We start from the raw sequence: 12,728 nt of genomic DNA on the forward strand, positions 1-12,728 counted from the left end.
TTTCACATCAATAGATTTTAATAGTTGATTTAACTAGATTTGTTAATTACGTATTTTTCAATTATGTATAAATTGAATTGACAATATTTGATCATTACCCTCAAATCACTCGCTTGAAGATCATTGTTTCTTAAAATGGGGGGGTTTCATCATATTTTAGGTGAGATGTCCACTTCAAACAAAAATATAAGAGATGGAAGTACTTAGTCAGCTTACTCCTTATTGCAGTAAGAATGCCCATCAATAGATTATTAGTTAGTTATTAGAGCCTTAATGGTGTGGGGTTAGTTCTTAAGTGTAATTATGACCTATGACTCCTTCATGCCTTACACTAACTTATTACCTCCAAATATGTTAACTAAAAGCAGTGAATAGAAGAAAGCAAGATTAGAAATAAACAAATTGTATCATGGCCACGAGATGGTGATGCATCAATTTCATTTGAATGACATATCCCATATAGTCAAGAGACTAGAGAGTGCCATTCTAAATCATTTTCCTTTGGATTTTAACACACACCACAACCAACATGTGTATCCAAATTAATTATTTTATTTGACAAATTGAGGGTCACCATCTATAGGAACAATATGTAGAGGGTGTCATTTTAAATCATTATAGATTATCCCAATTCAAGTTTGTACCCACATCCATATATTGCATTAAAGTGATTAATGTTGGTGTTCATAAGTTGCTACGTCTTCAAACATTAGCATATAAGTTGAGTAAGAAGTAATAATTTAAAGAATAATGTAGATCAATACTCGTTAAAATGTTGAATTTAATGGCATAGTATTCCAAATATTTAGTGTTGGTAATGCTAGATTCCTAATTTCCCATTAATCAACTTATACTTTTATATTGTGTTTACTCCCCATGAATAGGAATCAATGAATCGAAACAAGTTTTATTACCTTATTTATTTTTTAAAAGAATCATAATAGGAATAATGAGTCCCACGAAAAGTTGGGAATGAAATATGGTTTCTAATTCTCTGGGGGGGGTGGGGGGGGGGGGGGGGGGGGGGGGGGGGGGGGAGGGGGGTAGGGTGGGGGGGGGGGGGGGGGGGGGGGGGAGGGGGGGGGGGGGGGGGGGGTGGTGGGGGGGGGGAGGGGGTAGGAATCAGACCTTTACATTAAAGAGACAAAATTGCACCCAATAAACTTCGATAATTCAAATTTTATTCTTTAAATTAACGCAAAATATAAAAGCCCAAAATTCATGAAAAAAAGAAAAAGAAAAACACATGTACTCTTGAAATCCCTAAGTCGGGCCACACTCTCATCGCTGATGCAGCTCTTCTCCGCCCGTTGCCAATGATCACACCATTTTTTTGTCACTGCTGCTCGCCAACGTCCGTTGTGTATTTCCAAACAAGTAAATGATTCATTTTTCCCTTTTTTTGTATCTTATAATGAAATATTTTTCATATTTTGTTCTTGTTCTTTTTGTTGACTATTTTCTTCAACTTTTTTATGACTCTTTTCTTTGAAATATAATGAAAAAATTTCATAAAAAAGACCCGTCTACTAATTTGTTTTGATTTAAATTTTTTAACGGATAAAACTATGAATATTTCATGGGAAACCTTGTTCTGAAGAGATTGTTTTTTGCTAGAGAGTCATTGGGTAAACCACTTGATTTAGTTTCTAAGTTCTTTTTTGAATAGATTCATTGAGGTTGAGTTTGAGGGGTTGGTTTGTGGTGGTGGTGATGATGGTTAACTAAGGGCATTTTAGTAACCTAAAATAATTCACCTTATTTCGATTCCAAGTTTAAGATAAAGTAAACACATCAGCGAGATTCTAACCCATTATGATTCCTATAGATTAAGTAAATAACTTATTTTGATTCTCATTCCTCATTCTTATTATTGATAAGTAAATACAGCATTAGGATGTGTTTATTTATTGGAGCAGGAGTGGAGAGTGTAAAGTCCTCTCACTTTATTGTTTACATATTTATTTAAACGGTAAGAGTAGGGATACTACTTCATGACTCCCACCCATTTTTAGAGTGAAGAGTAAAAATCCACTCCCACCTCTTTTTTTTTATCATTCCCTTTAAATATAAAATAACTATATTTATTGAAATAAAATATTAAATATAGTAATAATAATATATTTATTGAATACAATAATGTCATATTTATTTAAAATAATAATATCTACTTATTCAAATAATATTATTATATTATTTAATAATATTACATTTATTAAAAATAATAATTCCCATTGATTCTAAATTAAAATTACTTAAAAATAATTATTATACTTATTTATTTTATTTAATATTAATAATCAATAATAATAAATAGTTTATTCTAAGAAAATATTAATTTTATACTATATTATTAATAATAATATTTCATTTATGTTGCTCTTATCAATTATTTTTAATTTACATAATTAAAATTAAAATTAATAAAAAATTTATGATTTACATAATTAAGAATATTAATAATTATTATTAATTTATATGATTAAAATTAATAGTTTATATTTTTATCCACTCTATAATTAAAAAGTACAATTTTTTAAATAAAGGTAAAACTATAATTTAAAATGATTTATTTTAATATGAGATAAAATAAACAAATAAATGAAATTTTAATTCCTATTCCATACTTCGATTCTAACATACTTAAACAACTTCCACTCTCACTCTTAATTTTAAAATTCTTATTCGTCAAAATTCTCAATCCAATTTAAAAAATAAACGCTACTTTACTACTAAGGGCTTCTCGAACGTGGAGTCAAGATATACTATCTGAACTCGCAGATGCCACATTTCGATCTTTATCTTGATCTCTTGGATCTATATAAATTTAAAATCAGATCTACATTTCAAGGGAGAAAGACCAGTGAATTTTGTCTTGAATACTAATGTCAAGTCTCCAATTGACCTAGGTAAATTGGTTTTTCAATATCAGCTCCCTGTACATGAAAAGGAATGCCATGTCTCTTGGGCTTGAGAGATCACAATACAAACAATTTTCAGAAAGTGATCAATAGTATATAACTACATATACATTCAAGCTTGGCCATTGAGTTTCCACCGCTTCCCCAACTCCATTAAGAAAATCTGGTATCCTAAGTTCCTAACATTGACAACGTACGGGATTGTACTAAGCTCTCCGTCAACTAGACTCTATCTCAGTCACTGGCAGCAGAGTCCCAATGGAGTTTGTATATTGCTGAAACTGCAAACACACGAGAACACATTGGAATTGTTTCAGAGAAACAGTCACCTAAGGATTCGAGAGTCAGCCCAAAAACATACTGAAGCAAAACAGCCTCAGCAAATAGAAGCTTGAACAAAATTATATTGCCATAATTCCCAACAGTTTAATTAATTACATGGGTGGAAAAAGTTTTCAAATATGATAACCTAATTTGTGTGAGGTAGTTCCTCTAGGATCAAAAAACTTGCCAATTTAATTTTCTTAATGATTTTCAAAAAAGGATTAGTTATCACTTCTTACGTGAAGCAGATGACTATTTTGAACTTGGTCTAATATGCATAACTATGTACAGAACAGATAGCCAATCACCTTTTCTACAATCTCTTCAGCTTTACTGGCTAGCTCCTGCAGTTTGGCAGCTCCAGATTCTTTGACAAACTTAGTTTTGGAAGTTATGGCATCCACCTATCAATTGAAAGGAAAAAGAAGGTCATATATCATACCCCTAAAGATCAAAATGTGTGGATTCCAGCACAAAGATCAAAATGTGTGGATTCCAGTACAAAGACTGAAAGGCACAGAAGGTATGTACCTCTGTCACGACAGCTTCAACCTTCTTCTGCCTTGCTTCCAGATCCTGCCTCTTGGATTCCATCTCCAACTTCACATTTTCAAATGCTCTAGTTGCGTCCTCTGATTTAAGATTCCGTTCTTTTTCTAATTGCTGTTGGAGTTCATCCAGCTGTTCCACTGAAGAAATTAAGAGAAAAGAAGGTTTAATCTCCAAAGAGAATTCAGAAATGAAGGACCGTAACCCAACATAGCTCAAACAAGAACCTACCTTTGCCTTGACGTTCAATCAGTTTGGCCTCAAGTGATTTATCCAACACCACATCATCATTTAGCCTTGCTTTCAAAGACTTGTAGTCCTTTTCAATTGACTTTGCAGAGTTGACCTTTGAAAATGCAGATGTAATAAATAAAGACATTTTATATATAAAGTAACATCATGGCAAACTAAGATTACTCAAAACTATAGAAAATCAACCCTATTAGCCTTTTTATGTCAAGCAAACTCATCATACGATCGTAGTAACACACACACATTTCTTTGTGAATAAGATAAGAATTTTCAGAAAGATGCAATGAGAAGATATCATTAAACACCAGAGAAAATATAAATATCTAAATCAATAAAATAAAAATTGCAACCAAAGGGCCACATCTCATGCACACCTGTTCAAGTATAGCTTGCATTTGAGCAGATTGCTTTGACATTTTCTTCAAAGTCTGAAACAGCAGAAGTAGATACCAACAAAATTAATATTGCACTATGATAAGTTGACCATCTTCTGAAAAACTTAAGGATGTGCAGGTATACATGTGTGCATCTTTGTTTAAAGCTACATTTGGCTTGCCTCATTTCCATTCCAAGACAACTTAATGCCAGAAAAAGCATTAACGTCATTATTTTTTGTTCTACAAATATTTAATAGGCAGACCACCGGGCACCGAATGGTAGAAGCAACACATGCTCCAGCAACTTTGGAAGTAACAAATGAAAAAAATCTAGGAGTTAAGTACACACTCAAGAATCACACAGGATTGAGCATTGCATTTTTTTTCCCCCCAAATAGTTCTTTAGTTAGAAGCACTTATTAAATTGTAAATCCTTTTATTCATCATTAACCCTGCAGCTAAAAAATTCAAAGGAAAAAAGATTGAATGCGCATCCTAACACTATCAATAGTAAAACAATTTTCAACATGATCAAAATATTCCATGCAAAATTGATAGATATTTGATTAATGAACCTTCATACTGAGTGAGCCCATATGCAGATGGATTATGAAACATGACAGATGTAGCAATTTACACTCAAGTACCTTTTGATAAACCTCTAGGGTTGTAGTCTTCTCCTGAAAAGATTGCATTGCCAGCTTCTCAGCATCCCTTGCCTCCTCCCGAATAGATTTCTTCTCTTCTAAGGTCCTCTTTTAGCAAAGTTATGAAAAAAGTATTTACGTATCAAAAAGGGAAAAAGAAGGGTAACCAAATATTGCATTCATATAATGAACTGCTGCCAAGGGACCCCTTACAACTTTTGAGGATACTTTATAGTATCAACTGGAACAAATTGATACGGAATGTATGGACCATTAACCAATTAATAGCTCCGTATATGATAAAAATTCAGCAAATGCCTTCAGTGTCTAAATTTTAACAGGGACCAGAATCCAGGCCCTATTTGGCTAATGCATAGAGTAAATGAGCCAAATACATTGCTTTGTAACCGTACTGCTACCAAAAAAGCATCACGATTTTATATTCATATCAGTAAGTACTAATTTTTTATTCATAAACTGCTTTAAATATTAGTAGTCCCAATTTTAAAAAACTTAATTAGGGTATTTTTATGCCATTATAATATAAAGCACCCTACAACCAAATAAGAGCTTCATAAGAAGAAAAAATTTAGATACCTGCAATTTTTCTGGTGACTGAACAATTTTTGAACGTAAATCTGCATTTTGTTGGACACTTTGCACGAGGTCGAATTCAGTCTGAGAAAACTGAAAAAGAAAAGAAAGATATTATCAGCAAAACAATGAGAACCAACCTTGCATATCAAATCTCCAATCTGTATGATGAACATACATAAGCATTGCAATCAACGGATAAAAATGCAATCCTTGGTAAAAGTAACTGAAGGAGAGGATACACAATTGACTATGTGAGAAATTCACACAAAATATGTATTCAGGGTAAATCATTAGGTTTAAATACATCAAACACTTAGCTACAGATTATAGCACATAGCCACATACTACCAGAGTGCCTTGCTTTATGATTGCTTGTCTTATAATATATACTTTCTTTCATTCCAATTCAGAACATCAGGTTTGCTCATCCATTCACTTCCAGTTATACAATCAGTAATTGCTGTGAAGGTGGCATTCTTGTGATAATACAATCTTATTTCTTGCGTATCAAACCCCAAACCCCAAATTTCTCAAAAACGATCAAGCACCACTTTCTAATCTTATTGTGAATGTCTTTACCTTCTCGTCAAGCGCTCCAGTTTTCTCCTTCAACTTATTTAAAGTAGTTCTCAGTGAAACCTGATGCTTGTTCAGGTCTTGGATGGTCTGACGCAATTCTTTAACTTTTGCATCCACCTCTTGAACAAGTGGCAACTCTCTTCTCTCACTTCATTATAGGCTGCAATTCTGCATTCAACTACAAAACAAATATTCCTATCAAAACAAAAAACTACAAGACCAATATTTGTTGAAACCTCATTCTCACATTACAACATCAAAACGTTCCTCAACCAATACCTGGGAAATCTTATCCTCCAACTCACTTCGCTGCTCATCAAGACGAGTTAAATCCTCCGCTATCGGCCTCAAAAGATTCATTTTTGTGTCTCTGAGATTTAAAAAAGGAAAAAGCAACATGACTAAATGTGAATGGATTAAACTATAGAAGAACAGAAGGAAATTCACGTTGCCATTGACTTAAACGACTCTTCAGTGCTTGTGCAGCATAGAAGGAGCCAACAAGTTTCCTCCTCATATCATGTAAAGAAGCAATGGGAAAGCATGAAAAAATCAATAGGTTCAATCGATTAGAACTATAAATGTAAATTCAAAGAGAAGGACCGAAACTTGGAAGGAGCCTTAGTCGTTAAGGATTGTCAACAAAAAGGAAAACAATAAGACAGACTGTCATTTAGGTGATTCACACCTATGATAGCATAGCTAATCAGCATAAAAATTATTTAAAGCATCTCACTACATTGATAGACAGGTACTTAATGAACAATGGTGGAATGTTAAGATAGTAAGCAAAGATGCAGGCCAGACCATCCATAAGCTTTCCCAACATCAAGTTTATAGGTAGTCTCATTGGTTATTGTTGAAAACAAAAACAAAGCATACATAATCCTTCATTCTTCTACTAAGCACCAATAACAATAAGAAGCATTTGTTGGAAAACTCATCATCCCAACACTCAATAACAACAGCAAGTGACTGTCATGAATTTTGGATGAGTAAGTGTGGCGCTTTGGCAGCACAGCTGCTCCCCATGCCATATTCTAGGGAATATCTGCACTGCCCCAAACGCACCCTAAACGAAGAAAGAAACTTACTTGTAAAGACAGAAATTCAGAATTGCACTAGAAAGTACTCTGTCCGAGTGGCATCGGGCCTTATAAGATCTTTAAGCGTAAAATTCATCGGGCAATTAACAGTGGTCACGACCTCCTTTACCATGCTGTACAATTTCATAATCTGCACCGAGCGAACATGAAGATCGGGATTCTCTAGCTCTCAACGCAGCAAAGTCAAGCTGTCCCTGATCATCTCTTCAAAAATTCAAAAAGAATCAGAAAACCCTAAATCATTTAAAGCTAAAGAATTTCTTTTTAAACCCTCAAAAACCCTAACAAATTGTTTTTAAATAAATTAATTTCTTCACTTAACATTCTCTTAATTTCAAAAATTAGGGTTTTAGTTTAGAACAGATACATATAATTAATTTCATTTCTTAAAAATCACTCAACAAAAGAAAAGCTCACGTACTCGTGGAGAACATCGAGGAAAATCAAGAGACGGGTATAAAGATCCGAAACGAAATCCGGGTTCGGATTCTTCAAGTCGTTCTCCGTTATGACAGCTATCTCCGTCTCCGTCAAGATCGTTACGATCTCCGTCGCCGAGAGCCTTGGGTAATCGAATTTCGACATCCCCTACAGTCGCCAGAGACCCAGCTGCTTATCTTCTTCTTGTTTTTTAATTTTTAAAGAAACTGCTTCTTTTTCTTAAGTGGTTTCTGCCGATATTTAATTTCAATTTTTTTTTTTTTTGTATTTTCCCGCCCAAAACAATTGAGCAACTCTCGAGTAACGTCCAGTTTGTCTTTAGAGAAGTCCTTTACACAAAAATTAATTAATTAATTAATTAACTAATCTGATCCGTTTAATCCATCTAATTCAGTAAAAGTTCGATCCGTCAAAATCTGTTATGTAGATTTGTGGATTTGATTGAATTGAAATTTTAAAAATCCGCAGTAGATTAAATATGAATTTACTTATGTAAATTTATAAAAATTAGTGAATTCGTAAAAAAATTTATTTATTTAAAAAATAAAACTTATAAATGTAGCATTGCTACTTGCTAATAAATAAATAAATTAAAATATAATTAAATTAATATCATATTATATCTTATTTGATAATGATATAAAATAAAAAATAATTAAATAAGTAAATACAAGTTCTTAAACATTAAAAATTCTAAAGCAAAACAAAAAAACTTAAGCTCAACAAAACATTTAATTAGCACATAATACGAAACCTCTACCCCGCCGCATGCACAAGTCATCATTGTTTCACTTCATCACTTGAGGTACTTATAATTTTTTACTTTCTTTTCAAATTCTTTAAGTTTCTTAATTTTTTTCCTATTACATCTAAGGTCTCAAAATTCAACTTTTGTGTATATTTAAATTCATAATTTTATTTAATTTTCGTGTATGATCTAAACAAATGACTTTTTTTTTTCTTTTCAGTGTTTTATATTTTGAAACTTTGAATGTATTATTCTAACTTTATTTAAACAATTAATTTCTTTAAATTTTATTTAATTTTGAATTTAATCGGTAGTAAAATTATTTTTATATTAGATTTTTAATTTAATTACTTCGTAAATTGGACAAGATTAAAAATTTTAAATTCGTAATTCAATATGCAAAAATGGTGGATTTGATATGAATTGGGTCAAATCCACATCCGATCAGCAGATATATGGATTAGATTTTTATTGAGTTTCACCAATCCATAAATTAGATTAGATTAAAAATTTATAATCCGCAAAATTGTGGATCGGATATAAATTAATTTCTAATTCACAAAATCTGATCCGTGAACACCCCTACTTAGAGTTAGTTTGGGTGGTAGATGAAATAAATTTCTTTTGTCAATACTGATTTTAATAATGAACTGAGTAATAAAAAGTGAAATTTCAAGCATGTGGCATTTTCTTTTTTCTTTTTTCTTTAACACCACATTCTTTTACCCACAACATATCATGTTAATTCATTATATATAAATACATTCAAAAGGGACAAACAAACAAATATAAAAAGATTTTTAAAAAATACTCAATGAAGTTGAGAATTCTAAACTTCATTCTTGATTTTCGTGACAAAATCGAGCAGATTAACAAACTAAGAAAATCAAGTTAAATACCAGTTGAGTAATGGGTTGGGTTGATGATATTCAACAACGAACCTAAAAATGATGTGATTATTAAATTAGCCACGAATACAATACAATTTATTAGTAATTTATTAGTGGTGTCATTTTCTGTTAATCCAAACTTGACTAATTTCATATTTTTCTATTGCATTTGTGTCATCGTATCATATTGACCTAAATTGAATGCGTACTAAATGAGCAAGCGGCGTTGCATTGATTGATTCGATGATCACATAGCACACTTCCCTTATTTATAGTAATCCAAATTAGTACTCACAAGTCACCACCCTCGTTAGCAAATAACAATTTGTGTTTTGATGAGCCATTAACCCGTACAATTCCACTACATATATCATTATACACGGTAAAGAAAGAATCACAAACAAGTGAAATACACACCAAATAGACCACGCTACCGCTTCTAATAATAATATAACATTGCAAGTAGTAATGTATACAAGTTCATTTTTTTGTCCAGAACGTCAAAATTAAACCTTTTTCGAATGTATAATGCTATATCATCATTAGTTACACTAACCTGACTTAAAATTGAGAAGAAATCAAAGGAGTCCCTATGTCTCAACTTTGGTGTACTTTAGGCTTGGTTGCTTGAAGCAAGGTATAGTAATAGGCTTGCATCAGAATCTTGAGACTTCTCTTCAGAGCTCTTCAAGTCTTCAATAGCCTTAGCAACAACACTAGACAATGCCTCGGAATACTTTTGCATCTCAATAATCTTATTTTCCACGCGGGAAGCCTTTTTTTCTGAAGCAATAGCTTCGTTTTTTATAACCTCAATCTCCACTTACTTCCTACTCAGTTCAACCTCCAGGGATTTAACTCTTGAGCTAAGGTACGCGTTGGAGTACTTTTGCATCTCAACAATCTTCTTTGCCATGAGGGATGCATTTTGTTTTGAAGTAACGGCTTGGTACTTCAGAAACTCAATGTCCGCGTGCCTTTCGTTCAGTTCAGCCTCCAAGGATTCAACTCTTGACCTAAGATGTGCCTTGGATAATTCATACTTCTTCAGCTTTGCCTCTGCTTCCGCCAACTTAACAAATTTTAAGTCCATGTTGGATTTCAGTAAGGAAATTCTTTTATCCTAACCAGAGATAATGTCCACAAGGCTGGTTATGGTTTTCTTATAGTGATCTTCATAGCTTAAAAATCCTCTAAAAAGTTCAAGCATGGATACGATTATCTGGAAAATGAGAAGAAGCCATTAGAATTTGAATAAAAAGACTAAACGGAAGAAAAAATAAATAAATTAAAGTTTTACATTGAAATACGAATCTTCTATCTTTGAGAGGCTCAAACCATAAAGAGGTGTTCTAAATTCAGGAGAAAGCTGAGGCTTAACTCGTTTGAGAAAGACATCTTGATTCTGAAGTACGATCTCCGAACCTCTCATCTCTTGATATATACGAAAATATTGATTAAGAAGTTCTTCATCTTGATTCTTTCCACTAGATGGACTTCCTTGCTTGGATCCTTTAGGGTTCTGAAAGGAACCAACATTAGTAGCAGTGGGTCTAAAACCCTTGAGCAAAATTGATATTGGGGGGACATTGTTAAAAACCTCGATAGTTGGTGGAGGAAAGGAAATGTCAGAAGACTTATTCTTCAGAGAAGGTTTCATCTCAAGTGGAGCTGAAGCTTTGTTAGCTCCATTTTTACCGTTTGCAGTTCTGGGCATTAATGAAGCCATGTCTATAGAACACAATAACGTCCATTAGTACAGAAACAGAATGTATGATAATGGCCTAAGCTTTTTAGTGCAGTCTCGATATTCTGCTCTTGAGAAACTCCCCAAGGCGTGAGTGTTATGTTTAAAAGGCAGTAAGAGACAAAAGAACGCAATCAAAGTAGATCACACAAAGCTAGAAAAGAGTAATGAACCAACTTTTTAAAGTAGATGAGAACATGAAAATTTTAGTCCTTTTCTCGTGAAGAGAACCAAAAGTCCATTTATTTCTCCAAACAAAGAAAATCTCATATTTCCTACCATTGACAAAGCTTGAACAATAGAGAATAAGATGCTCGAACTCCTACAATAGGAATTCAATTCAACCATTTTTTTGGCTTAGACATCTCCTTCACTAATAATGAAAAGCAAATTCCTACAATCCAAAGGACTTTTTCCCACCATGGCTTTATAAGAAAATGGAACCGACAATTTACCTCCATGCACCGAACATAACAAAGAAACTAGAGATGAAAAGTTAAAGTGTGGACTCTAAGCAAATCTTGGAGGCAACATAATAGGACTCAACAAGAAGGATTTGAGGGAGTAAATAATCAATATAAGAAAATTCCAGAAACAAGATCTAAAGTGCCAATATCTCCTACTTCAGAATTAGGAATTGCTAAATTGTTGCTACTCACGACCTAAGGCAACTCTTCAAGCTCTGCTTGGTGAGAACAATCAAATAATTTAATTAAAAAGGGTCAAACTAGAAAGAGAAAAACATTAATTCAAGTGTTGCAAACTATAGACCACATATTACTACATATTAATTGATCCCGCCTCTGAAAATCATTCTACCCATAACTTATTGGTACTGTTTAGAGGGTGGCTAATCCTATACCACTTGGCAACTTAACTATCTCACAAGTTTAAAAAAGTTAAAAGGCATGAGATTGTACACAAGCATGAAACAAAAGCATTTAAATAATAAAGACCAATGAACCAAGCAATTGAACAAGGATGTTACCATAGAAGCACACATATTATAACTACTGAAGAGCATAAGTTCATGCAATGTCAATGATTTCTTAAAGGAAATAGGCACATTGGGTGTCTGCAAAATCCAAATAAACTTACCACTAAAGACTAAAGGGTAAAATTACCGATCAACGGATTTTAGTCCCATATAGAGAGTTAACATTTACCTTCAACATCAAACTTACAAAATTAGATTCAGTGTTGTGCTGAGCTTTGTGCTTGATTTCTAAAAGAATGCAATTTGTAGTTTTGTATAAGAATATGTAGGTAATTAAATCTTAACTTATATTATTCTAAATGCAAGCTTGGTAAAAGGTTATAAAAAGTTGAGTACAGTTCAGTTTGGCACTATACACCAAATTACAAGCTAACATCAAAGTACCAATTGCAACATGAGATCATTCGTAGTCATATGTTGCTATTAGCAGCCAAAAGATTAGGGGATCTCAACTGTGATAAACCCCTCTCTAAATCTCTGTTAGTAGTGCGCGGCCTGGATATGAAACTAGGAACTTGAACATAAAAAGTTTATATTTTGATCCATTTCATCA

At 32.9% G+C, this 12,728-nt stretch overlaps 1 protein-coding gene across 1 annotated transcript; it reads right to left on the reverse strand.

The window, feature by feature from the left end:
- Window positions 1-2,789: 2,789 nt before the first annotated feature.
- On the reverse strand, window positions 2,790-8,062 carry LOC102625581 (kinetochore protein NUF2 homolog). Its single transcript, XM_052435578.1, is given in 13 exon segments — window positions 2,790-3,202; window positions 3,554-3,649; window positions 3,777-3,934; window positions 4,026-4,140; window positions 4,421-4,474; window positions 5,071-5,178; window positions 5,668-5,757; window positions 6,247-6,394; window positions 6,494-6,616; window positions 7,341-7,371; window positions 7,374-7,522; window positions 7,524-7,556; window positions 7,774-8,062. Coding segments are annotated over 13 exon segments (1,332 nt in total). The 5' UTR covers window positions 7,938-8,062; the 3' UTR covers window positions 2,790-3,139.
- Window positions 8,063-12,728: the final 4,666 nt, after the last annotated feature.

Source organism: Citrus sinensis, chromosome 2 (assembly GCF_022201045.2).
Source record: "Citrus sinensis cultivar Valencia sweet orange chromosome 2, DVS_A1.0, whole genome shotgun sequence".
NCBI lineage: Eukaryota > Viridiplantae > Streptophyta > Magnoliopsida > Sapindales > Rutaceae > Citrus > Citrus sinensis.